Consider the following 27,383-nt stretch of genomic DNA (forward strand, 5'->3'; position numbering starts at 1 on the left):
TTAAAAAAAGGAAGCCCCCAGCTCTGCGATACCTACATTGTATAACGCGTATGTGACATCACGCACATGCTCATAATGAGCAATTCAGGGCAGTTTTTAATTATGCACATGAGAGTGACCGGACATTGCTGCTCGCACTGGGAACTGGCGGGAGGCATTTTTTTAAAAAACTACTGTTATCCCCAAACGGAATGCGGTCTCTGTTAGCCTGCATCTTTGGTTGGGGATAACATTTTTACCCAACAGGTGCCATTTAAAAGGCCAGTGTATGATAAATATAGAAAATCAAATTCAACAATTCCCTAGCAGTTTTGGCCCTAAAAAAACCTTCTACCCTTGATATGTCTGCCCAAAAGTATACAATAGTGGTTTTTAGTTCACATAAAATGGATTTAACAAAGATATATTTTTATTGTAAACACACAGGCATAGCGACACATTACCGATCTGTAAACTCTAGTGTTGGTGACTTATTTGGTGGGAATTTGGTGGATGGCTGTTCAAGTTTTGTTCGAGGTGGAACACGTGGTACAGCAGGGGGCTTCCTTAGCGGCAAAGTATTGGAGGAAGCAGTGGAGGCGGCACTCCAGTCATTATTAAACCCCAACTGGAGCAGATCATTTTCCGAACTAACGTGCTCCATCACGGAACCGTTGACAGGCAGCATGTTGATTTTGCCGGTGAAGTTATCCTCATCAAATGTTATCCAACCTTTCTGACTGGCGTCAGTAAACAAGAACGACTTGTTCGGTAGTGAAAGGCTTTTTTCAATAGGACCCAGGGTAAAGGTTGGTTTGCTGTTCAGAAGTTCAGGTTCACTGGGAGAACTTAACTGATCTAAAGTTCTTGTTTGAAGTGACGGTGGATTATTTGTGGGTATTTCTGGGATGGCAAAAGGATTACCAACATTAGAGGATCTCTCTGTGAATGGGTTGGTCGGGCTGATGGAGTTGACCCTATTTACAAAAGGGTTCGGTGAAATGCGAGTGCTGTCTTGGAGTCCTGTACGAGCTGGGATAGGTGGCAATGTAGCCATGCAATTTACGCCACTCAAATTATTTTGTGGAGCAGAAGGCAACTTAAATGACTCCTTTTGGCTTGAGGAGGATATGAGAACCGGAGCCTGAAGCTTGGAATTTGGAAGGTGATCAAATGAAAAGTCCACAAAAGGACCATTGTCAAACTGGCTATTAAAGCCTCCATTTGCTTGATGCTGCAATAAAAGGAGTAAAGTATTAGAGATTTATAATGATTTAACTTTTTTATGCTTTTCCAAAACAATAATGGACATGTGTTCCTTCAAAGCTGCAGTTTTCAAGGGGAACTAGAGCTAAAACAGAAGTTGCTCCTTCATTTACAGTATTTTCCGATTCCCAAAAAAACACGGAAATTAAATTTGGAAGAAAAATTTTGTATAGAAGCATATTTTTTCCCTCTCTGTTCTGCAGATCCTCTGCCTTGGCTGAAGCAAAACCATCCAGTGCTACAAAACATAGTTCTAAAGGAAATCATAAACCACACAGACACTATCCAAACCTGGAAACTCCTTTTGCGTAGTCCAATTAAGAAGCTGTAGGCAAAAGTGATCCTCTGCTTCTACTGCTCATTGATACAAAACCATGTCTGTGTGTTTTACATGGACTATGGAAAATCTATGGGGAACTGTGGGAAAATGAAATGCTATAACAAATCACGATGAATATGTTGAGTATGATTTGTAGCACGGGCTGTTGTGCACCGGAGCAGTTTGTATTTTAGCTTTAAATTTTCCTGTTGCGGGTTATATGATGACTTATTAGTTATTGATTAATGCTTTCAGATCACTGGACCAATATGTCATGCAATAGCATGCAAGTAACAGAATGAAATATGCAGTTAGTAATGTCTGGCTGCTCCATTTATTTTAAAACCTTATTCGTGTGAATGTTCAACAATCACACTTACCAGCTGCAGTTGAGAGACAACCCAAGTATAAAACATATTAAAGCCTCTCTACTGAGACAGGCACACAGACCCCAAATTCACTTCCTGATGTAGCCTTCCCCATGGATTTATTTAAAGGGGAACTATCATGAAAATTAAAATTTTAAGCTTCATGATAATGAAATAAGAAGTTTTCTAAATATAATTAATTAAAAATGTTTCTGAAATAATCAAGTTCATATTCACTATTCCTCTGTCAGCATCTGTTTCTCTTTATTCTCTCTTTATGCAGCAGTTGGGTGTCAGATATTGACAGTTAGATCCAATATATGTTATAGAGGGGCTTCCTTTCCTAGCAGATGTATTAGAGCTCACTCAAATAACTGATTCAGTTATTTGAGTGACCAGTCACAAGAAAGTGTTTTTTACAACTGGAAATGGTTAACAAAAATAGTGCTGTTAATAGAAATGCACCAAAGCCGTGCCCTGCATCCTGCGACAGGGAGTGTAGGCCGTCGTGCTGAGGCACACTCATTCTCATAATGGCCCAGTTTGCTCATTATGCACATATGTGTGAGTTGAAGGGGACGGGTTAACTGATCATATATTGTAGAACGAGCCAGTGACAGCACTGGGGAGCATGGATGCCTGCCATGGAGCTCCCTGCTGTTTTGGGGGGCAGAGTACTCCCTAAAGTATTTTTTCTTACTTCCACTACTCCACTGGGGTAAACATTGCCTTTTACATGTCATTTATAAAACCACTTTTACAATTAAACTTTCAATTCTTATGCTCGGAGCTAAAAGTTACCAAATGTAGCATGAATTGATGAAATAACAGATGTCCAGGAAATGCCATAACATTTAAAGGAATAATTTCATAATTTCAATTTCTTTATAACAGTAATACATTGTGCTTGTTTATGCCTACTTACATTTATTTAAAAAAAAAACATTTTCAGTACTACATATGTGCTTTTTTAATTACATTTTTACAACATGGGCAGGTGTGCAGCACATGGCTTTATAGCATTATTTAAGTGTGAAGCAAACCCAAAAGTTAAAAAACCCTACCCCCCTACCCTACATAGACCCGCCTGCCTCCTCCCCCCAGCCTAAGTGTTACCCCGGGTAAATGCCCCATAGTCTTTACTTAACCCCCTGTGCAGATTCTGTCCAACGGAGTTCACGGCAGCCATCTTCTTCTCTTCGGTAATCTTGGAAATGAGACCTCCGGAGCAGCGCATGTGCAGTTGGAACAAACTGTGCATGCGCCGAAACTCACGAAAATTGACAAAAGGGCCTTCCAAGATTACCGAAGTGGCTGAAGATGGCGCCCGTGAACTCCGATGCCTGAATCTGCACCAAGGGGTAAGTAAAAAGTTAGGGGAATTTGCCCGGGGCAACACTTAGGCTGGGGGGAGGAGGGAGGGCGGTCTATGTAGGGTAGGGGGGGTAGGGTTTTTTCAACTTTTGGGTTTGCTTCTCCTTAAAGAACAAGTTTGTTTTACAGATTATGTATTTCAAAACTTGTTTGCAGGGGCAGTAAATCGAGAAAAGAAACTATGGTTTTGGATTGGTAGGGATTAATTTCCCAAGTCATATTTGCTGACTCATATTGTATAATGGGAGTATCTTCCTTTTTCCTTTAAGTTAAAACTGACAGTGACTGCCCACCAAAATGTATCATTATATAAACTGCGGATGCAAGGAAAAAAATGGATATAACATGATAAATATGTGGTCATTTTCAGAGGCTTGACAAACACAGAGAGTTGATACGAGTCGATCAGTAATGGATCTAGGGTGAATTGCACAACATTATGGGTAAATTAGTTAGGTACCTGTTACCCTGATGGTTGCTCCTGCTTGTGATAAAAAGACAGATATTAAAAGAATAAAATTAGGAAAACAAGATCCAGATTTAACATGCAGAATATACAACTATTTCGAAAAAAAATATTTAAAAAGAAGAAAGAAAAAAAGTGCCATGGCCTATATGTTTCTGGTGCAGTTAGTAAACAATGCAGTTAAAAATGTCACATGCTAAATATTGTAATTTTAGAACATTATTTTTTAAATCTTTTTTCGTATGTATATATGCACTTTACATATTTTACATATGCGGGCAATAGAATTATTTAACTGCCCACACAGATTTTAAAAAAATAAATAAATAATTAAGTAGAATATCTGAAGATTTAATGTCATTGAACATCCTGTTGTCTTCCTTTGGATATTGTACTATAGCAATAACTGTAGTGAAATAGTATTGAGTGTGTATGAATTCCCTTGATTTACCATGTACCATGAAGCAGAGACACTTACCTGCTGGGAAGCATTTTGGTCAGAGGGCAGGTTCTGGGAGGAGCGGCTCCTTGGAGGAGGCAGTGGAGGAGAGTCTAGGTTCTGTTGTAAGGGTGGAGTCTGGGATGTGGCCTGTACTGCTGTAGGTAGGATAGGTTCAGGCAGCTTTTGGCAGGGTGGTTGGGAAGTTGGACTGGACTGAAGAGGAGCTGCAGGTTGAGGCTTCATGGGCTCAGGAAGTAGCAAACCACCTGAAAGGGCACATAGCCAAATATAATTAAAGGGATACTGTCATGGGAAAGAATTTTTTTTTCAAAATGAATCAGTTAATAGTGCTGCTTCAGCAGAATTCTGCACTGAAATCCATTTCTCAAAAGAGCACACAGATTTTTTTATATTCAATTTTGAAATCTGACACGGGGCTAGACATTGTCAATTTCCCAGCTGCCCCAAGTCATGTGACTTGTGCTCTGCTAAACTTCAATCACTCTTTACTGCTGTACTGCAAGTTAGAGTGATATCACCCCGTCCCATTTCCCCCCCAGCAGCCAAACAAAAGAACAATGGGAAGGTAACCAGATAGCAGCTCCCTAACACAAGATAACATCTGCCAGGTAGATCTAAGAACAACACTCAATAGTAAACCCATGTCCCACTGAGACACATTCAGTTACATTGAGAAGGAAAAACAGCAGCCTGCCAGAAAGCATTTCTTTCCTTAAGTACAGGCACAAGTCACATGACTGGGGGCAGCTGGGAAATTGATAAAATGTCTAGCCCCATGTCAGATTTCAAAATTGAATATAAAAAAATCTGTTTGCTCTTTTGAGAAATGGATTTCAGTGCAGGATTCTGCTGGAGTAGCACTATTAACTGGTGCGTTTTGAAAAAAACATGTTTTCCGATGATAGGATCTCTTTAAGTTCATGTGTGACTTCTTATAGGCGTACTTTATTAGCACATTAGTGCATAACATTTGGCACATAATACAGTTTAGCTGTGCTGTTTTCTAAGGGGCAGATTATCAAAGGTCGAGGTGATTTTTCGAATGAAAAAAACTTGAATTCCGAGCTATTTTTTGTGTACTTGACAAAAACCTGGCGAATTGCTGTTTTAACCTATGGGGGACCTTCTAGAACAGGGATCCCCAACCTTTTGAACCCATGAGCAACATTCAGAAGTAAAAGGAGTTGGGGAGCAACACTAGCATGCATAAAGTTCCTGGGGCGCCAAAAAAGTGCTGTGATTGGCCATTTAGTAACCCTTATGTGGATTGTCAACCTACACTGAGGTTCTGTTTGGCAGTACACCTGGTTTTTATGCATCCAAAATGTGCATCCAAGCCTGGAATTCAAAAATAATCACCTGCTTTGAGGCCACTGTGAGCAACATCCAAGGGGTTGGAGAGCAACATGTTGCTCACGAGCTACTGGTTGGGGATCACTGTTCTAGAACCTATTTGGTGTCAATTGGTGGAATTTGAAAAAGTGAAGTTTTTTTGGGGGAAAAACTTCTAATCGAATTTGATCGATTGCTCTTTTCCTTCGATTCGAATTCGGCCAAATACAGACCTATTCAATCGAAAATGGACCTATTCGACCAAAAAAAAAAACAACTTAATTTCGGTTGGCTTTTTGAATTCGAATTGCGAAGATTTTTCGATTCGAAATTTGACCCTTGATAAATATACCCCATGCTGATTAAAATGCAACTTCTGCAGTTTCCATTATATAGGTGTATATGCTTTTGGTCAAAGCTTAATGCATTACTTGCAGTGCAAATACATCGTTGTCTCTGTTCTGCTGCAACCCTATGGGGAAAAAAGTGTGTGGGTGCCCATTTGGCTAAAAATTGGTACAGGTATGGGACCTGTTATCCTGAATGCTCGGGATTGAAGAGTTTTCCCGATAACGGATCTTTCTGTAATTTGGATCTTCATACCGTTCGTCTACTATAAAATCATTCAAACATTAAATAAACCCAATAGGCTGGTTTTGCTTCCATAAGGATTAAGTATATCTAAAGGTGGCCATACACGGAGAGATCCACTCGTTTGGCGATGTCGCCAAACGAGCTTATCTCTCTCCGATATGCCCAACTTGAGGTGGGCAATATTGGGCTGATCCGATCGTGGGCCCCAGGGCCCCACGATCGGATCCTAACGAATGGGAACGGGCGGTCGGATCGTGGGACCGCTTCAACGAACAGATGCTGCCGCGATCCGACGATTTTTTGTCCCATCCGATCGAGATGGTCAGATCTCGATCGGGGAAGCCCGTTGGGGGGCCCCATACATGGGCCAATAAGCTGCCAACTCGGTCTGTCAGCAGCTTTTATCGGCCCGTGTATGGCCACCTTTATTTGGGATCAAGTACAAGCTACTGTTTTATTATTATAGAGACAAACGGAATTTATATTTAAATATTTGTATTATTTGGATAAAATGGACTTTATGGGAGACAACCTTGCCGTAATTTGAAGATTTCTGTTTAATGGATCATATACTTGTACTGAATAAAGAAATCTGAGGCAATACAATCATATAAACATTAAATAAGTCCAATAGTCTGGTTTTGCTTCCAATAAGGATTAATTATATTTTAGTTTGGATCAAGTACAAGATACAGGTATGGGACCTGTAATCCAGAAAGCTCGGGACCTGGGGCTTTCTGGATAATGGATCTTTCTGTAATTTGGATCTCCATACCTTCAGTCTACGTAAAAGTAATTTAAACATTAAATAAACCAAATAGGCTGGTTTTGTTCCACTAGGGATTAATTATATCTTAGTTGGGATCAAGTACAAGTTACTGTTTTATTATTGCAGAGAAAAAGGAAATCATTTTTAAAACTGGATTACTTGGATAAAATGGACTTTATAGGACACAACCTTTCCATAAATTGGAGCTTTTTGCATAACAGATCCTATAGCTGTACTGAAAAGAAATAATCCCTTCAAATCCATCATTTTATTTCACTAAGGTACTAATATTTATGCCAGTAAAAAACATGTGACATAGGCCTAACATACAAACTGACATCATGATTACCACCGCATGATACCCCCCAAAAACTGTGAAAACTGTGAAAAATATAAAATGAAAATGAACCCACCTACACCCTGTACAAATGCCCACTGCATATGCCCATTTTTAAAAGTGAGGCCAAGTGCACACCAACATCACACAGCTTATCAGAACATATGAATATCTGTGTTTCGGCAACTAGCACATCTATCAAACAATCTTATACCCAAAAATTACACTCAAACCTTACATGCCTGCAACTCAAGAAGATGGAACCGTGCCCACAGTTGTCGTGGGAAAACTTTTTTTGCAAAACGCATCAGTTAATAGTGCTGCTCCAGCAGAATTCTGCACTGAAATCCATTTCTCAAAAGAGCAAACAGATTTTTTTATATTTAATTTTGAAATATGACATGGGGCTAGACATATTGTCAATTTCCCAGCTGCCCCAAGTCATGTGACTTGTGCTCTGATAAACTTCAATCACTCTTTACTGCTGTACTGCAAGTTGGAGTGATATCACTCCCTCCCTCTTACCCCCCAGCAGCCTAACAACAGAACAATGGGAAGGTAACCAGATAGCAGCTCCTTAACACAAGATAACAGCTCCCTGGAAGATCTAAGAACAGCACTCAATAGTAAAAGCCAAGTCCCACTGAGACTGATTCAGTTCAGAGAGCGGCATGAGCTGGAGGAGCGAGGGAGAGGCAAGCCAGGGAGGAGAAATTGAGCACCCCTGGATGGATGGTCGTCCTTTCTGAAGAGGATAGGAAGTGGAGTTTCTGTCAGTGTTTTCTTAATAAAGGCTTTGCTATTTCAAAGTTTAATTTGTGTTGGTGTTTTTATTTCGTTGTATAGGAACGAATTTTTTTTAAATTTTTTTTTGATGTTACTGGTCCTTTAAGTAGAAGAAATAACAGCCTGCCAGAAAGTAGTTCCATCCTAAAGTGCAGGCATAAGTCACATTACTGGGGGCAGTTGGGAAACTGACAATATATCTAGCCCCATGTCAGATTTCAAAATTGAATATAAAAGAATCTGTTTGCTCTTTTGAGAAATGAATTTCAGTACAGAATTCTGCATTTTGGAAAAAACATGTTTTCCCAAATATGTAATGTGTCACCTTGGCTCGATATTCATATTATTGAGGAATAGCTGAATTTAAAAAGTTAGGTCCACTTGCAATGTAGCTAGGCCAAATGTAAATGGATCTTAGCGAGTTTATAATAATTCTATGGTGTTGAAGAATTTCTTTATGTACTAGTACAAACGCTGTGCATTTCTCTTCTTCTATGCTTCTTTTTTCTTCTTTTTCTCCTCCTTATTTTCCTTGTTTATTTACAAAATGAAAATAAAAAACTTAAAAAAAAAATTAATGTGTAGGTGTAACCCAGCAAGTTAAAGTTGTACTATACCTCTTGCAGGTTCATTGGGCTTGTTTGATACTTCAGGGGTTGATCGAGCTGGAACTGGCCGAACGTGGCTTTGTGGAGCACTAATAACACCAGCACGTGGAGGAATGGTCTGGTAGGATACAACATTTTCAACATGAACTAGAGCAACACCACAAGACTTTGCTTTTCTCTCAAATTTAATTTTCTACTGTCCAGTCAGCCAAATTACAGCAGGTGGCAGTGTTGTTTCAAATTCATTATATTAGCAGTGTAATAAACACAAAAATGATATTGCTGAAGTTCTCAAAGCTTTCTGAGCAATTTTACATTAATTTCTTTATTTCAAGACTTTACACTTCCTTTCATTTACTAGTCTTGAAAACATGATGAATATTCTATCTTATGGCAAGAAACATGAGCAGCTAATAAATTCCTCCTCTGGAGGCCAGGTCGTCCCATGGCTCTCTAGTCCGAAACTGCAGGGACAAATCTAAACATTATTTGTATCATACTCACCGGTCTAACGGAGCTGCACGGGGCATTTGCTGGGGGTCCCATCTGTAAAGGAGTCTGGCCTCTTACTGAAAGCAGGAGACAATGGCATTAGTTGCTAACCTATATAAGATGTAGTGCACCCATGTCTTACTCAAAGTAAAAGCCTCCTTGATTTTTTGACAGTTGTGGATGAAAACCCTATACAAGATATTTTCCTTGTCTGGTGGGGGTATTAATATAAGATTATAAGTAACATATGAAATCAGAGGCCACAGATAAATGGTTCTGGTAAGTATTAGTGATGGGTGAATCTGACCTGAGATTTTTTTCACCCATTGTAGTTTATGGGCGTCTTTTTCATGGTGAAACCGGATGAAAAATTTTGCGCATCACTAGTAAGTATCAATTCACATAAGTTTGACAATCACCAATTGCTCCAAGAGGGTAACAAGTTTTATTTCACTGTGTCACAAATGCCACACCATATCTGGAGGGCCCTCAGGGTCGAACTGGCCCGGCAGGACACTGGGAAAGAACCCGGTGGGCCCCCGCCGGGCCAGACCCCCTCTCCCGATCACCTAGCCCTACAAAAAAAACAAAAAAAAAAAAACAAATTGCACATGCGCAGCGGCCCTGGAAAGGAGTCCCAGTGGTTTCTCTAGTGCCACCATCGTTGCTGCTGCCAGTTGGTCAGTTTGAAGATTTTTATTTTTAAGCATAAAAACCCATCTCATAAAAATAAGTAGGAAATAGGGACATGCGACCAGACCACTTTTTCTACAATACATTATTAATTTGCTGCTGCATTGCAGTTGGTCACTTTATGTGCTTCATACCATCTATTGTATTTAGATAGGCACTGAATCCAGGGTTCGATTCAGGATTTGGATGATTTTTAAAGATTGTTTTCTCATTAAAGATATCTGGGCATACAAAGTTTTCCTGCTCTCCCCATGAAATTCCAAAAAACACCCCATGTAGATTTGAACATGTCGTTCCTCTAAAACCACTGGTAAAAAATGGATGCAGCGAATCCAGGATTTGGTTCGGGATTCCGCCTGTCCTGCGGAACCGAATCCTAATTTGCATATGCAAATTAGGTACGGAGAGGGAAATCGCGTGACTTTTTGTCACAAAGTAAAAATGTTTTTCCCTCCCCACCCCTAATTTGCATAAGTAAATTAGGATTCGGTTTGGTATTCATCCCTAGTAAAAAATATAAATCGACCGCGTCCAAAGGACAGTGTTCCATTTACAAATACCATGAAATCAGTGCACTTTTACTGTAATTAATTTGATGGAAACATCAGACCATTCAAAGGTGTTAGAACAAGCCATGCATAGTCACTGTGAACATTCACTACAATATGAATTCATTTTGACAAGTTAACATTGCAACTTGCTGCTTACGTCTGGGTTTTCGTAATTATTATCACTATTATTAACAGAATGAGTTGCGCAGCCTGAACTTAAACACACACTTAATTCTATATTATATGCATTTTTACATAATTAATTTTGGCTTATGTCACAGAATTACATGCAGAATTTGGAAAGAGCGAGAAGCGGTCACTAATCCAATATGCTTTCCATAGGCTTTGCTTGTGGACAGTTCCAGCTGGTTTGTTTACTTTGCAGCAAAAATTGTGTGCTTTATTGCAGATTAAAAGAAAAAAAAAGCAAGGCATCCGGTCTGTGGCTAAAACAAGCAGAACTGTTAATATCTGCACCAATCAATTAGTTATATTAGAAAATGTAATGGGAATACTCATGCACAGAGACATTACAACTTGCAGTCAATTTACCTTCCGCATCTCTCCGAGCTACTCCTGGGCTTGGAGGAGCTCCTGAGAAAAGAGAAAAGATTGCAAAAAAAGCAACATAACAAGAATAAAAAGCAGCAAGAAAGAAGGAAACAAAACCATGGGACACCAACACAAAAGGCTACTACAACCTCTCCAACGGGATGGCCTTGATTTCAATTATCCCCTCCCATATACTTTCTATTTTGTTATAATCCCTTAAAAAGAAGCCAGGAGGAGGCATGGCTTAGCATTCCAGGATCTATTGCAGTATAGGAATTCTCTGGTATTGACCACAGAAAAACCTGCAGTGCTTCTTTGGTTAAGCTTTAGTTCTTCTTTTTTTATTGGTTATATACAGTATACAGCATTTCTCTTTGTCTTTTACTCTTTCAGACAGATGCTCGCCTACGCAGAGGGGAGCGCTTTAATGCATACAAATACACTGTATATGCAAAAATATTTGTATATTGTTTCAGGATATATTTATACATAAATATAAAAAGTACAAGAATGTTACCCATATTCCAATAGTTATCAATTGAACTGTATTGAACTGTATGGTCTATCTCCTTGTTTTCTTTTGTCTTTATTTACGGTTTTCTCCTTGTGCAACAGCTTATATTTATTTAGGGGTTGCTTAATAGATATGATTTCAAGGTCTCAAACCTCCATAACATTTCCTAAAAACAATTTTACCCGATATATCTTTTTGTATATAGAGATATATATAATATATTGTTAAAAATTTCTTATAACCTATAAATGTTACATTCTGGTGTATGTTATCCAAGGTGTCCAGATTTTGGCGTAGGTATACGTATCTGAGGATATACTCAATCTTTTATTATTATCCGAGACACAGACTTTTTGTAAGGGAAAACGTTTAAAAATCTTGCTTATGATTAAATATCGTTTTAATATTAGGTAAAACGTCTAAAATAAAGAAGAGGGATGATCAGTCAAGGAACACAGCATCCCACCAGAGTTACTGAACTGTACCTAAATAGAAGACAAATTAGCTGAAAACAGACCCAATTCACACTTACCAACAACACACACAAAAAGACAACAAAAGACGGGACTGCTAATGGGACAGGATTTGTGTAAATGGGTACATGATTGGTGTAAAATACACACAACATTAATTACCTCCAACTTCCTTTCTAACTGGCGCTGGACTCCTTGCCCCTTATAATGCAAAAGCAAAGAAACAAAATGAAAGTATAGCAAAGTGTATAGCAAAAAAAAAAAAAAAGAAACTAAAAACCCATAGGTGGTACTTTATTATAGTCTGAATGCCAAAAATTCGTTTTTTTTTTATTATAGAATCCAAATTTTAAGTGTAAAAACAAGAAAACTCGAATTTCTCAGGATTTATTATACCCAGAGGATAAAAAAAAGTCTAAATCCGAAAATCTGGCATCTCAGACCTGCCAAGGTTGTATATAAGTCAATGGCAGAAGTTCCAAAGATCTCCTGATCTGCGCTGGGTTCTGTGCAATAATCCAAAGATTTTGTGGTTTTCGGGAAAAATTTAGAAGAAAAAAAAAAATCAGTTTTCCGTTGGAAAATCTGAAAAATTCGTATGATTCTAATTTTTTTTCTATATTTTTGGAGTTTTTTCCCTCACAGGAAATTTTTGGAAAAATGTATTGATAAATGGAGTGAGAAAAAAAAAAAAAAAAAAAACATGCAGATTTGGTCGAAGTAGTTTTCAGAAAATATACAGATATTTTTGGATTTTGATAAATAACCCCCCTTAAACTCACATCTTTTAAAAAAAAGTATTCAGTTACCTTTAAGTGCACCGGAGAATGTAAGACTTGGAAAAAGAACCCGCTTACCATACATAACGTTACCTGAATTTAATGTTACTGCCATTGAGACAATGATAATAACTCAATAAGATTTCTAACTATTGGAGATTCAATTCATTGTCAATTACCAGCCTTTTCCCTGACTTATATTTGAACAGTTCTTCACTGGAAAGGTAAGGAAATAATTTTGTCGGCCAGGTGTGTTCTTACAAACTGCTTTGCAGTAAAAGCTGTCCCTATGGCAGCACACATGATATATTTCTATTTCTTTTAAAAGAACATATTTATATGTAGGAGGGTGGAGTCAAGCACAATGAATTAAGAGGCCTTTCCTGATTAGAGGGTGGATTGCAAAACCAATATATTTAAAAATACAATTTATTATACAATCCCTAAAACACTGGCCGGCCAGGAAACACAATGAATGATTTATGAATAAATAGTAGTAAAATCAGTAATAAATACAATCCAGGTGGGTAATCACTTTTCCTGTAGGTAAAAATTCAATTGACTAATCCTTGGTGTTGGTATATGCTTGTAATTTTACAGGACAAGAGAATAGTTGTGAGTTGTAGTTCAACAAGGCAAAAAAGTTATTTCTCAGAAATTAAAGCCGGAATTTTTCCAATATGTTGAAGCAGTGGAGTGTGCAGAGTGCTTAGCTAGATATATCAAACAGGCAGACTGATGGATGACTGGATCTAGAGAGCAGATTATCTCTAGATCCAGCATCTCTAGCTCTCTAGAGCTAGAGATGCTGGAGATACTACCAGGCAGTGACCAATCAGAGACTTGAGGGGGGGCACATGGGTCATAACTGTTGCTTTTGAATCTGAGCTGAATGCTGAATAGTTATGTTCCATGTGGGCCCCCTTAATGTCGCTGACTAACTCAGTTAGAGAGCTGAAAAGCAGGAAGTAATGTCCTGGCTATTATGTTAGACATCCAGTCACTCCAGCCTTTACACATTACATTTTTGCCTAACTAACTATATTATAAACCGTTCTTATTTTGCACAGCCTATTTACCTAGTTCTTATTATTACACTGAACTGTTCCTTTACAAGCTTAATTGTGAAACAAGTAAAATAGCTAAAAGTATGTTTCAATCGCTTCCTGTAGTCCTTATTATAAGGTCTGTTATAAGTGTGTTGTGTATACTAGAATTTCCCCATGAATACTGAATGCCAAATACCCTTGCCCAAAGCCTTCTAAGTATCAGATACGTATTTCTCTACATACTTCCATTCTGTCTTCTCTATCAGATCAGTAATACCCTGACAAAGAACAATTGTAATTACCTGATGGAGGAGGTGGACGCTGCGGTGGTGCTGGACGTGCAGGTGGCACACCAGGGCGGGGAGGCGGTGGGCGCTTTGGTTCTAGAGTTAACGATACATTCTGTTGTACCACTGGTTGAAATTCAGATGCAGATGCTGGAGACACAAATGACATATGAACAAATTAAATGAGGCATTAAAGATGATACCTCTCCAACTGTCTCAAGGTCAACATATTTATAAAAGAAGCTTCTCTATTTGTATCTTATGGCTAGCATTTTTTTTTTCTTTAGTAAATATGTTAATGGGGGATAATGAATTCTATAGCTAGCCTGCCTGAGAAAATGTGATCACATATAGCCAGATTTAAAAATGCATATAAACAATTCTCCATGCACCTTTGAATGATGACAAAGGACCTGGGATTTTCCTATTAAGAAGATATAACTGAAGATTTTAATTCCAATTTGTTTTATGAAATACCTTGAGATGAAGACCCAGGGGGTCCTGGAGTTTTCTGAGGGGCACGACTTGGACGTACAGGGAGTGATGGAGGAGGGCCTTCAGGCATTGTTGGTGACGGACAGGGGCTTGAGCGTGGAGAAGAGCTAGGGGATGATCCCAGAGTAGAACATGAAGACGGCTGTAAATGCTGGGGAAGAATTTCTTCTACTTCTGCACTGTAATCATCAACATCTCCTGAGGAGGCACATAACAGGTAATGGGTTGTGCATTCCATTACTCCTAACATGATCATAGGAGAGATTGCAGATTAAGCAAGCAGAAGAGAACTACATACATGGTACATTCAGAGTGCATTAAAAAAATAAAAATAAATGTATGCTGTTTGTGGAATACTATGTTGAAGCTTGTATTAAAGCTTTTCATTGTTTGAAACAAATAATATATAATTAACAACAACAGTAAGGCTGGTGGCACACGGGGAGATTAGTCGCCAATCGAGAAATCTGCGGCTGTTCACATTATTGACAGTGGGAAGTCAGTTTGGGGAGATTAGTTGTCCCGCATTTAAGATGTATCGCTTGGTGACTAATCTCCCCATGTGCCACCAGCCTAAAGTGGGTGGTGAAAAAAGGAATTAAAAGTAGATGAAGCACTCAGAGCGATCCATGATCATGTTTGGTGTGGAACCGGGTGCAGTGTCGGAAAACCAGAAAACCATGGGTTTTTACTATTGAGTGTTGTTCTTAGATCTACCAGGCAGTTGTTATCTTGTGTTAGGGAGCTGTTATCTGGTTACCTTCCCATTGTTCTTTTGTTTGGCTGCTGGGGGGTAAAAGGGAGGGAGTGATATCACTCCAACTTGTAGTACAGCAGTAAAGAGTGATTGAAGTTTATCAGAGCACAAGTCACATGACTTGGGGCAGCTGGGAAATTGACAATATGTCTAGCCCCATGTCATATTTCAAAATTGAATATAATTGAATATAATTATGCTCTTTTGAGAAATCGATTTCAGTGCAGAATTCTGCTGGAGCAGCACTATTAATTGATTCATTTTTAAAAAATGTTTTTTTCCCATGACAGTATCCCTTTAAGTAGGAGAAATAACAGCCTGCCAGAAAGTAATTCCATCCTAAAGTGCAGGCACAAGTCACATGACTGAAGCAGCTGGGAAACTGACAAAATGTCTAGCCCCATGTCAGATTTCAAAATTGAATATAAAAAAAATCTTTATGCTCTTTCAGAATTCTGCTGGAGCATCACTAATAACTAAATGTGTTTTGGAAAAAACATGTTTTTCCATGACAGTATCCCTTTAAGTTAGGAGGCAAGAGGGGATTCCCCATATGTGCATAACCTGACCGGGTAGCAGTGGGTGCATGTTATCCAAATCCTTTCTTTAAACAAGTGCAAAAAATTGGCCAATAGCCCCAATTTATTCCACTTTGTAAATTTCCATCATAATTGGCAATATTTGCAGAACGGTACCAAACTGCAGCTTCCAGTCAATATTTTGGTCACTGGTAAGGATGATAGAAACAACATATAACAGCCAACCTTACATCTTAACGGGTGCTCTATATGGATTGTCAACACTGGAAGAAGGTACAGACCTGACAACCACAGGCATTACTTGCTTTACTATAATACTCAATTTCTTCTCTAGCATGGTTAAAAAAATATATATATATATATAAACAACTTACCTTCCATGTCATAGTCTGCAGAAATTTCTGAATCTTCTCCGAGAAGTGTCGAGCTGGTCGAAGAAGGCAAATTTAAACTTATTCGTTCCAAATTGATTTGCTCTTCCAACTCTACCATCCAGTCAGGGTTTTTCAACTGAATATGGATTGTTTTTCCCTGTACCTGCATGGGAGAAGTTATATATATCACAACACACAGCAGGAGAAGATAAATCTTCAGAGACCAGAGCCTATTAGAAATCAAAGTAATTTTACCTCAATAGCATTTAAGCCTAGAACAGCAAGTGCTGAGCCTCCCTCCAGAAAGGTGACCCACATTTTGTCCTCAACGAACCTGTAAAAAAGGTGTAAAATAAATATTGCTCATTAATAATATGAGCCCAGAATACTAATGCCCTAAACATTTTATTAGCTTTAAAAAGAGATGCTGTCACGGGGAAATATGTTTTTTTTCAAAACACATCAGTTAATAGTGCTGCTCCAGCAGAATTCTGCACTGAAATCCGTTTCTCAAAAGAGCAAACAGATTTTTTTATATTTAATTTTGAAATCTGACATGGGGCTAGACATATTGTCAGTTTCCCAGCTGCCCCCAGTCATGTGACTTGTGCTCTGATAAACTTCAGTCACTTTTTATTGCTGTACTGCAAGTTGGAGTGATATCACCCCCTCCCTTTCCCCCCAGGAGCCTAACAACAGAACAGCTCCCTAACACAAGATAACAGCTCTCTGGTAGATCCAAGGGCCCTTAAGCTGGCCATAGACGCTAAGATCCGATCATACGAATCATCTTACGATCGTACTTTCCCATCTCCCGACCTGCCACTAACCATTCCGATCAAATAAAGTACACAAGAAGAGATCAGCCAATGTTCTGCCCCTGACAGCAATCGTACGAAAGTTATGTCCGACAAAAGCTAGTGACAGTCTCCCACTGAAAATCGTATGATCGGCAATACACACAGAGATATTATCGGCAGCCGACAGAAATCTTTTAACCTGTCCGATCGACCAAACGACCAATCTCCGCCGGACGAAAAATGTCGGGACTCTCCACACACGGTCCGAAAATCGTATGAATCCTCGATTTGTACGATCAGATCTTTGCGTCTATGGCCAGCTTAAGTCACGGGTGTTTGAAGCTGCGCTCCCCTGCGTTCGGGTTTTATGCGTTCAGCTGCAGGGGAGCGCAGGAGTAGACGCAATGAATTCTTTACTATGCGGCTGTACTCACACAGACGCATGTAAGCGCAGAACGCAGGAAAAATGCAACATGCTCCATCCCAACCTGCGTTTGGCGCTTACATGTGTCTGTGTGAGTACAGCCGCATAGAAAAGAATTCATCGCGTCTACTCCTGCGCTCCCCTGTGGCCGAACACATAAAACCGGAATGCAGGAGAGCGCAGTTTCAAATGCCCATGAGTAAGGGCCCTAAGAACAGCACTCAATAGTAAAATCCAGGTCCCACTGTGACACATTCAGTTACATTGAGTAGGAGAAAACAGCTTGCCAGAAAGCAGTTCCATCCTTAAGTGCTGGCTCTTTCTGAAGGCACATGACTAGGCAAAATGATCTGAGATGCACCTACACACCAATATTACAACTAAAAAAAATATATATATATATACTTGCTGGTTTAGGAATGACATTTTATATGGTAGAGTGAATTATCTGCAGTGTGAACAGTGTATTTTAGAAATAAAATCATAAAAATCATGACAGAATCCCTTTAATAATGTGATATTTTAAAGAAGCAAAATTCTCGTTTTAGTTTTATAACAGTACAATAACAGTTATGTTATGATAGCATATGATAACTCTTTTTGCTTTTTATATGCATATTTGGCCTTAGTTTCATTTAGCACCAAAACAAAACACAATGGATGTTCTAACCTTATAAGTATGACTTCTCCATAGCCTGCAAACTGCTGGAGCAACTCATCAATCAAGTTATCATCAAAATAGTTCCCTTCAGGTGAACTGCTCTCTATAGAGACCATAACTGTGCCATCCGGTGGGCCCTGGGATGCAATCACCTCCTTATAAATTTTCTGCCGCTCTTCTCCATCAGTTTCAAATATATCTATATCGTTTAGACCCACAACTGGCCTGGAGGCGATAAAGAAAATTAAAATAAAGGACATTAAAGTACAGGTATAGGATCCGTTATCCGGCAAACCCATTATCCAGAAAGCTCTGAATTACGGAAAGGTTGTCTCCATAGACTCCATTATAATCACATATTTAAAAATGATTTCCTTTTTCTCTATAATAATAAAACAATACCTTATACTTGTTCACAACTAAGATATAATTAATCATTATTGGAAGCAAAATCAGCTTATTGGGTTTATTTAATGTTTACATGATTTTCTAGTAGCCTTAAGGTGTGAAAATCAAAATTATGGAAAGATCCTTTAACCGGAAAAACCCAGGTCTCTAGCATTCTGGATAACAGGTCCCATACTTGTACTTATATTTGTAAGAAGATTAAATGAAACACGCTTTATCAGATTTATAGCCTTCTACAATGTATCAATAAATGACACCTTCTGATATAAAACAAATATATAATTTAAAAAAGTAGCAATTTAGATTAAACATTCACATGCTTATTAGGGATCTGCTTCAGTCTTCTAAAGCATCTCTAAATATATCTGCTAACCCAAGTCCAATAGATCTAGTACTATTCCCCAAAAATTTCCACATACAGAATCTGTATTTTAGAGACTTCTCTTACGTATTAAACACAGCCAATATCTCATTCACAAAATTTTAAAAAGGAAACAGAAAATTGAACAGGCCAAAACAGATATAATTTTTTTATATAGCATATTATTGAATATTTTAAAAAAAAAACAACCTTTTTTATCTTAAACTTAATGTCCTTTATTATAACAAATGGTAATGCAGGAGGGTCGAGGTTGCCTACCTGTGATCTGAAGTTTTCAGCTCGACTCTGCCATAATGCAGTAAAGTACCTGGATTCCAGGTATATGGAAAATTTCTTCCTTCTTGTAAACTTGAATTTAGAAGATCTAAATCTTCAGCTGCAAGAGCAGAAGTAAAAGACAAGTGAAGAAAAAATCAGAGCAAACAACAATAGTTTTTAAATAGGGATGCACCGAATCCACTATTCCGGATTTCGCCGAAACCCAGAATCCTCCGCAACAGATTCGGCAAATACCGACCCCGAATTTGCATATGCAAATTAGTGGCGGGAAGGGAAAACATTTTTTACAATTCTAATTCGAGTATTCGTCACTTAAAACCTGCAGAGTTCATTTACAAGTCAATGGCAGAAGTCCGTTGAACCATTTGAATATGTTAATTGCCTTCCTGACATTCAAGTTATTTTTTTCAGAAGAAAACTTGATTCGTATTCGATTTTTCGGGTTGGACTATTCGATTGACTATTAGACATTCAACTTTTTTCTTAAATAACCTCCAATTTGAATTGTGAGTATAGCTGAATTTATTGGAGTAAAAAATAAAATCACATAAATTCGATCTTTGATAAATCTGCCCCAAAATCTGTCACTGGCTACTTGACACTGCCTTAACCCGATGCAGCAACAAAGAATTGAAAGCTACCTGATCTATCAAAAGGCCATTTCCTTCTTCTCCAGAGGACGCGGTCTGTCCATGCTGGAGTACGACACTTCTCACTCGTGTCATAGTCATCTGAGAACAGATCATACTTGTACGTAGGTGCAAAATTGATTTTTCCTTCCTGAAACCCACGAAAAACCTGCAACAAAGTAATTAAAAAGCCGTTGTCTATAAATCATTAATGACATCATCCCTGTGTCATAATAAATTAATACTGTTCACATCCCTTCTGTAACCATTTTAATGATTGATGATTTCCTACGAGTGCGGTCAGCACCACTGAAAAAAAAGAGAGAGGAATCCAGCACTGAAGCTTTGACAACCTGTGGTGGATATAGGGGGTGGGTTTTCAGCACATTCGTGCCATATTTTTGGCCCTAGGGCAGTTAGTCACGGGCTAAATTCTCTAAACCCAAGAGGCACGAAACGTGTAGGGCCATCTTTTTAAATGTAAACCAATAAACAAATTTTTTACTTTACATTTGGGGACCAGTGGACCTGAAGCCCCTTTCAATGGTATTGCTGTAGGTTATTCGGCCCCCTGAGCTGAGGGTCTGGGGCTGTTGACCCTGGACCACTGTTTGAACTTGGTGAGTGATTCAACTAGAGATGCACCGAATCCTCTATTTCGGATTTGGCCAAACCCCCCCGAATCATTCGCAAAAGATTCGCCCGAATACCAAACCAAATCTGAATCCTAATTTGCATATGCAAATTAAGGGTGGGAAGGGGAAAACATTTTTTACTTCCTTGTTTTGTGACAAAAAGTCACGCGATTTCCCTCCTTACCCCTAATTTGCATATGCAAATTAGGATTTGGAATCGGTTTGGCTGGGCAGAAAGATTTGGCCGAATCCAAATCCTGCTGAAAAAGGCCGAATCAAGGATTCGGTGCATCCCTAGTATCAACATTAGTTATTTGTTAGTGTTTTGAGGCCCCAAGTGTCATTTCCCTAAGGCACCAGACTTCAAGGATTTATATCAGCACATTTATTGGATTTAGGCATCATCATATAGCAATATACTAAATGCAATTAACTGTTTAGATATAATTATACTCCCAAAGTGATACTGCCAAGTGTTTCATAAGACACTTGCTCAAATTCTACCATCCCTCGCATAAAGAAAGGCATTATATGGCTCTATATTTTAAAGAAAATGTAACCAAAATGCATTATTTTACAAAACCATTATTCATTTTGATTGGATTATCCCTTTTTGAAGTAGGCATCTAAAGCACCATAAACCAATACGGCATATAAGAAATGATTTACCAGTTTCCTGCCTTTTTGATGAGAAATTGAAGATTGCCAGTAAAAATTATAATTCCGAGAAGGCTTTGACAGTAATGTGTTTATTGCTGCCTCACAGGAGCATAGCCGTGAACTCCATATAATTTAAAAAGCTTTCAGAATTTGATTGGCCTGAATGTTAACATTCACAAACCATATTTAGTTTCACTATCACTCAAAAGAAACTTTGCTAAAGATCTTCAGCCATCCTACCTGCCCACTGTTCTTCTGGTTGATCAGTTGATCCCCTAAAACAAGAGAATCCCAGTTCTGATTTCGGATCATTTCCTTAACCTCTTCATTTGGCAAATCAATCCGATAATTAAAGTCTCCGCACCAGAATACATAGTCGTGGGAAAACAGCATTCTGCCCTGAAGTCAAATAACGCACAAATGTTACAAATCTAGAAACAGGACCAAGAAACACTCATGCCTTTTGTGAAATTACTAAAGCTGCAATAGCAACATCTAAATAGAAAAAAAGTGATAGACACAGGAAAATAACGAAGAAAGATTTCACTGGCACACAAAGGTTCTTTCAAGCAGGTACAAGCCCTTGCTGAGTTTATTTTGCAGAAGTGCAACGTTTCGGGGTGAACCCCTTTATCAAGCATATCGTGGAGAGCCAGGGTGTGCAAGCGTGGTAATCCTGTACAGACACAGGAAAATGTCAGTATCATTATTTAAAAACATAACCTGTACTGTTCCACTGTAAACCCTTTCTATTGTACCTTTGCTCCTATTGCTACTATACCAAATATGCAGTGTCTTAGCACAGGTCAGAATTGGGGGCAAATTCACTAAGATTCGTAGTTGCGCCAGGCGTAACTTCGCGCACTTCGTCACACTTCGCCAGGCGTAGTTTCGCCAGCGCTCCGCAAATTCACTAAAATCCAAAGTTGCGCTCAGGGGTAGCGTAAGGTTGCGAAGTTGCGCTAGCGTTGATTCGCTAAGTGAAGCGAAGTTACGCTAGCGATGGTTAATTTGCATACGGCGCCAAATTCAAATTTCAATGGAGGAATACATACAATCACTACAAATGCCTGGGAAACCTTCAAAACATCAAATAAAAATTTTTTTTTGCCCTACACATGTGCCCACTGTAAAGTTAAGTTGCCATGAGTTAGGAAATGTAGGGGGGAAGGAGGGGAATTTTTCGATCTTTTTCAGCCTATCACCCAAAATATAGAAAAAATGCCAGCGTTTTTTGGGACTTAGAAAAAAATTTGAACTTTTTTTGAACCAATCCCTATCTACTCTATTGCGCTTCGTCTGGTCTGAGGTGGCGAAGGAAGTCTAGCGTAAAAGGTAGCGTTCAGCACAATTGCGTTTTTACGTCCGTTGCGCAAATTCGCCAGGCGTAAGAGTGCGAAGTAACACTAGCGAATTTACGCCAGCGTTCATTAGTGAATTTGCGAAGTAAGGAAAATGACCAACGCTAGCGAATTGACGCTAGCGTTAGGCGCTTCGGTGCATAGTGAATTTGCCCCTTGGTGCCTGCACAGACCAAAACTCCAAATAGTTTGGGGCTGTGCATGTTTGAGGCTTCTGATGAAGTGACTCCAGTCACGAAACACGTAGAGCTAGTTCCCCTGCCCGCTTACACTTCTGTATTTTTAACATGGATCAATAAAGTTAACTGGTTTTATTCAAGTTTGGTTTCCCAAATTTCTGATCTGTTGAGGTTATCCCGACTATTAAGTTTGTTTGTGAACTGTGCATGTTTGAAGCCTGACTTGGCAACAAGGATTCCGGGGAAGATGACTTTCTGCCCTGCCATAAACTCTGCAGAACTGTAAAAAATGAAAGAAATGGAGTAACGGCCCAGGGTATGTGGTAAGCAACTGGGGTGCCTTATAACTTTTCTTGCCCTTTAAAGTAATACGGCCTTCTAACACATTTCTCCAGTGTTTTCAACACTATTTAAATCATCCAATTGAAAATTCCAACTGATCTTTAATGCCTGGGTGTGGCCATACACTATTAGATCCGCTCATTTGGCGAGGTCACCAAACAAGCGGATCTTAACCCGATATGCCCACTAATGGCTGGGTGATATCGGGTGAATCTGAACATTCGGCGCTGGGGCCTCAGATTACAATGCTGCGAATGGGCGCTGAAGGGTCGGAGGGCCGCAGCAACTAGCCGATGCGGTCCTGGATGGCAGAAAAAAAATCAAACTTGCCTGATCGATATCTGGCTGATTTTTGGCCTGATATCGACCCCTAGGGAGCCCCCACACACGGGCAGATATCTACTTTGATTTGTATAAGAAAAAAAAATATCCCAAAGCTGCAGCTAGAGCCTAGAGGTGCAGCACTCATACAGTTACCCAGTATATTTTAAGGGAAAGTTCACCTGGAGCTCCCCCCAAAGTAAAGTTAAAATACATTTAAGAAGAAAAGTATCCATATAGCAGAGAATTACTTAAATCCCCTTTGAAAAAGCTATGTGGAATAAATAGTGTGTTTTACCCAATATATTGCCAGTAGTGAGACCCCCTGTTTAAGTAATTCTCCGCTATACGGATTCTTTTCTTCTTAAATCTAGCTTGATTTGTGTCAGAACGTAGACATATATCTGGATTTACAAAGTACACACAAAGCCTCGGCAACTTTTCACTCACCATTGGAAAACTGAGTTTTCGGACTATTTCATTATAGTCTTCATTTCTCTCTTTGACTTGAGATTGCCCGGCTGCAAAGTGGCTACAGACAAAGCACAGGCTGGTCGTGTGCAATAGCATTCGTATGGCAACAGCACCTTTGTTTCCTGTAGCGCCACCCATCCCAGTCTTAACAGTATCAACTGCAACATCCCTGTATCACAAGAGCAGACTGTGTTATAGGAATGACTTCATCAGTAACCATAAATGAGGCCAGCAATACATGGAAGCTTACCTTATAAACGGTGCGTGCTGGGGTCTAATGAAGATGTAGAGGCACACACCTACAAGCTGTTCTGATGCTAGGAGTACATATTTATGGTCTCTAGATATGGTCTTCTGTAATTCTGTAGCCCACAGCTTCTGGTTTGCGGTGCTGAAAACACACATTTCTTTTGTCATTTATGTAAGGTTCACACAGCTGTCTGCAGCTACTCATATTAAATAGGATATCAGTATTACTGCACTTTTAAGGTTGATTGAAAGTTGAGTACATGAATTAACTGTACAGGTATGGTACCCGTTATCCAGAATGCTTGGGACCTAGGGCCTTCCGGATAATGGATCTTTCTGTAATTTGGAGCTTCATACCTTAAAGGAACAGTAACATCACAAAATGAAAGTTTAAAAGTAATGAAAATATCATGTACTGTTGCCCTGCACTGGTAAAACTGGTTTACTTCAGAAACACTACTATAATTCATATAAACAAGCTGCTGTGTAGCAATGGCGGAAATTGGAAAAAGGCTATATGGCACAGGTTAAATAGTTGATAACAGATAACACCATTATGTTCTACAGAGCTTATCTGCTGTGTAACCTGAGCCTTTTCTCCTTTGAATGGCTGCCCCCATAGCTACGCAGCTGCTTATTTATATAAACTATAGTAGTACTTATCTGTTATCTACTGTGTATCCTGTGCTTGAATGGTTCCCCCCATGGATACACAGCAGCTTGTTTATATAAACTATAGTAGTACTTATCTGTTATCTACTGTGTATCCTGTGCTTAAATGGCTGCCCCCATGGCTACACAGCAGTTTGTTTATATAAACTATAGTAGTACTTATCTGTTATATACTGTGTATCCTGTGCTTGAATGGCTGCCCCCATGGCTACACAACAGCTTGTTTATATAAACTATAGTAGTACTTATCTGTTATCTACTGTGTATCCTGTGCTTGAATGGCTGCCCCCATGGCTACACAGCAGCTGGTTTATATAAACAATTGTAGTACTTATCTGTTATCTACTGTGTATCCTGTGCAGGGCAACACTGCATTATATTTGTATTCCTTTAAACACTTATTTTTTGATGTTACTGTTCCTTTCATTCTACTAGAAAATCATATAAACATTAAATAAACCCAAAAGGCTGGTTTTGCTTCCAATAAGGATTAATTATATCTTAGTCTGGATCAAGTATTATTACAGAGAAAAAGGAAATCAGTTTTCAACATTTTAATTATTTGGATTAAATGGAGTCTATGGGAGACGGCCTTTCCGTAGTTAAGAACTTTCTAGATAACAGGTTTCCGGATAACGGATCCCATACCTGTATTTCTTTGGTGCACTCACATGTGTGCCCTTTACAGAAGGAAATTTAGATTTTGATTACCACTGCAGCAAAATAACAATATTTTTAGGCTGGGTCATGGGTCTGGGTCATCACCAGCTTTACAATTCTGTTGGTTATAATCACAATCAGCGTATCTAAATTGCTCTAGATGAAATCCATACCTAGCATTAACAATGTTTCCGGCATTTAATTCAACCATTTCTTCAAATCCAATGGCAAATATATCAACTGGCTTGCTCCGTCTATCTAAAATATAAACATTAATATCCTGTGAAATTTGGCAACATCACTGTGTTACAGCACACTACTTTTCACAAAATTCTAACACCGGTTTGCTTAAATACACTTTAAAAATGATTACGCTCATAGGGAAAATTATATAGTTAAACTGTTCATATCTCCAGATCTTTTCATGCACTAAAAAAGGTTAAAACTAAGTAAGCTTTATCAGAAAGGTCTATATAAATACACCAGTAAACCCTCAAAGTAATGCTGCTCTGAGTCCTCTGTCAAAAGAAACACAGCATTTCTTTCCTTCTATTGTGTACACATGGGCCTCTGTGTCAACTTCCTGTTTTCAGCATAAACTTCCAGGGCTAGGGCTTGAGCATGCTCAGTTTGCTCCTCTCCCACCCTCCCTGCGGTAATCTGAGCCCAACACTATGAGTGAAAAGGGAGAGACTCTCATGAGTCTCTCAGGATCACTCAGGAAGTGATATCACACCAAGCTGATATGGCAGCTGCTATCCTAAACAAACAGAGAGAGCTTCTAGAGCTGTTTACTCGGGTATGGTAAAGCATTCTGCAGAATAGTGTTACAGCTTGCACTATTGTGGCTAATTTATTGTCAATAAACTGCTTTGGTAGCTTTCTTTCTCCTTTAAATAGAAAACCAGTGTCAGACTTAACCTCCTAGGGCTCCCCAGAGAACCTGGCCTTGAGGGCCCACTCAAACAATTATATGTAGACTGTATTAAATGTAATAGATGTCTTAAAGGCCTCTGATACCCTGGCAGACTAGTTCAGCCCTTTAGAAAACTGCAATTAATACTTGGGCATATAGAGCCAGTTGCCACAGAATAATTAGAGTGGGGTGAAATAATGACTAGGTTAGCTCTCAATGCACATATGCCTTTAGTCTCAACTGGATATCATATGTGCCCTTCCTTCATGTGACAATCTGATTTACATTTCACTTTCAAACGTCAAACTAATTCAATCGCACAGATGTAATTGCAAAGAAGAATGGGGGAAAGAAAAAGGATATACTCATTATTTTAACTTATTGTTTTACCTTGGAATTCCTGAATACCGGCAATTTTTGGTGCATCTAACAGCCAGTCGGTCAGTGTTGAATTTTTGAAAGCAATGCTTCGGAATTGCTTCCCACCATTGACATTCCAAGTGCCGACACAGATACGGATTTTCCTCGGCTTTGCATACCTATAATAATTCTCACACATACATCGAAGTACTCTTGGAGATGCTATAAAAAAGTTTAAAAAAGAAAAAAAAAAAAATGTTAAATTTAAATGTTTAATGTATATATGTACAGGTATGGGACCTATTATCCAGAATGCACAGGACCTGAGGCTTTCCGGATAATGGATCTTTCTGTAATTTGGGTCTGAATACTCATACCTTAATACTAGAAAATCATGTTAACCTTAAATCAACCCAATAGGCTGGTTTTGCTTCCAATAAGGATTAATTAGATCTTGGTGTGGATCAAGTACAAGATACTGATTTATTATTACAGAGAAAAAGGAAATATTTTTTTAAAATTTGGATAATGTGGATAAAATAGAATCCATGGCATACAGCCTTTCCGTGATTTGGATCTTTCCGGATTAACATGTTTCCGGATAACGGATCCCACACACACACACACACACACACAAAACAAAAGTCCATCAAAATGTACACTGCATATAAAAACCTCACTGACAGTACCTGACTGCAGCATCAGTTCTGACACTGCCCACGCAGCAGATAAGAAAAAAGAATATATCACTTGTT

General features: G+C 38.9%; 1 protein-coding gene across 12 annotated transcripts in view; it reads right to left on the minus strand.

Annotated features, from left to right (window-relative positions):
- Nucleotides 1-391: 391 nt before the first annotated feature.
- Nucleotides 392-27,383, minus strand: part of synj1.S (synaptojanin 1 S homeolog) — a 63,928-nt gene continuing 36,936 nt past the window's right edge. For 3 of the 12 annotated variants that reach the window (XM_041583404.1, XM_041583402.1, XM_041583403.1), the window contains exons 13-31: nt 27,318-27,341; nt 26,659-26,850; nt 25,526-25,610; nt 24,022-24,162; nt 23,748-23,940; nt 21,335-21,493; nt 19,812-19,968; nt 19,150-19,267; nt 18,111-18,326; nt 16,472-16,550; nt 16,217-16,379; nt 14,529-14,789; nt 14,067-14,201; nt 12,099-12,137; nt 10,950-10,991; nt 9,166-9,230; nt 8,671-8,779; nt 4,251-4,480; nt 392-1,213 (exon numbers count right to left, since the gene is read on the minus strand). In XM_041583404.1, coding sequence (XP_041439338.1) covers nt 440-1,213; nt 4,251-4,480; nt 8,671-8,779; nt 9,166-9,230; nt 10,950-10,991; nt 12,099-12,137; nt 14,067-14,201; nt 14,529-14,789; nt 16,217-16,379; nt 16,472-16,550; nt 18,111-18,326; nt 19,150-19,267; nt 19,812-19,968; nt 21,335-21,493; nt 23,748-23,940; nt 24,022-24,162; nt 25,526-25,610; nt 26,659-26,850; nt 27,318-27,341 — 3,182 coding nt within the window. In that variant the 3' untranslated portion in view covers nt 392-439. Of the gene's footprint in view, nt 1,214-3,766; nt 3,791-4,250; nt 4,481-8,670; nt 8,780-9,165; nt 9,231-10,949; nt 10,992-12,098; nt 12,138-14,066; nt 14,202-14,528; nt 14,790-16,216; nt 16,380-16,471; nt 16,551-18,110; nt 18,327-19,149; nt 19,268-19,811; nt 19,969-21,334; nt 21,494-23,747; nt 23,941-24,021; nt 24,163-25,525; nt 25,611-26,658; nt 26,851-27,317; nt 27,342-27,383 lie in introns of all 12 variants that reach the window. The other 9 variants (XM_041583407.1, XM_041583406.1, XM_041583410.1 and 6 more) reach the window with 8 other exon arrangements.

Source organism: Xenopus laevis, chromosome 2S (genome assembly GCF_017654675.1).
Source record: "Xenopus laevis strain J_2021 chromosome 2S, Xenopus_laevis_v10.1, whole genome shotgun sequence".
Classification (NCBI taxonomy): Eukaryota; Metazoa; Chordata; class Amphibia; order Anura; family Pipidae; genus Xenopus; species Xenopus laevis.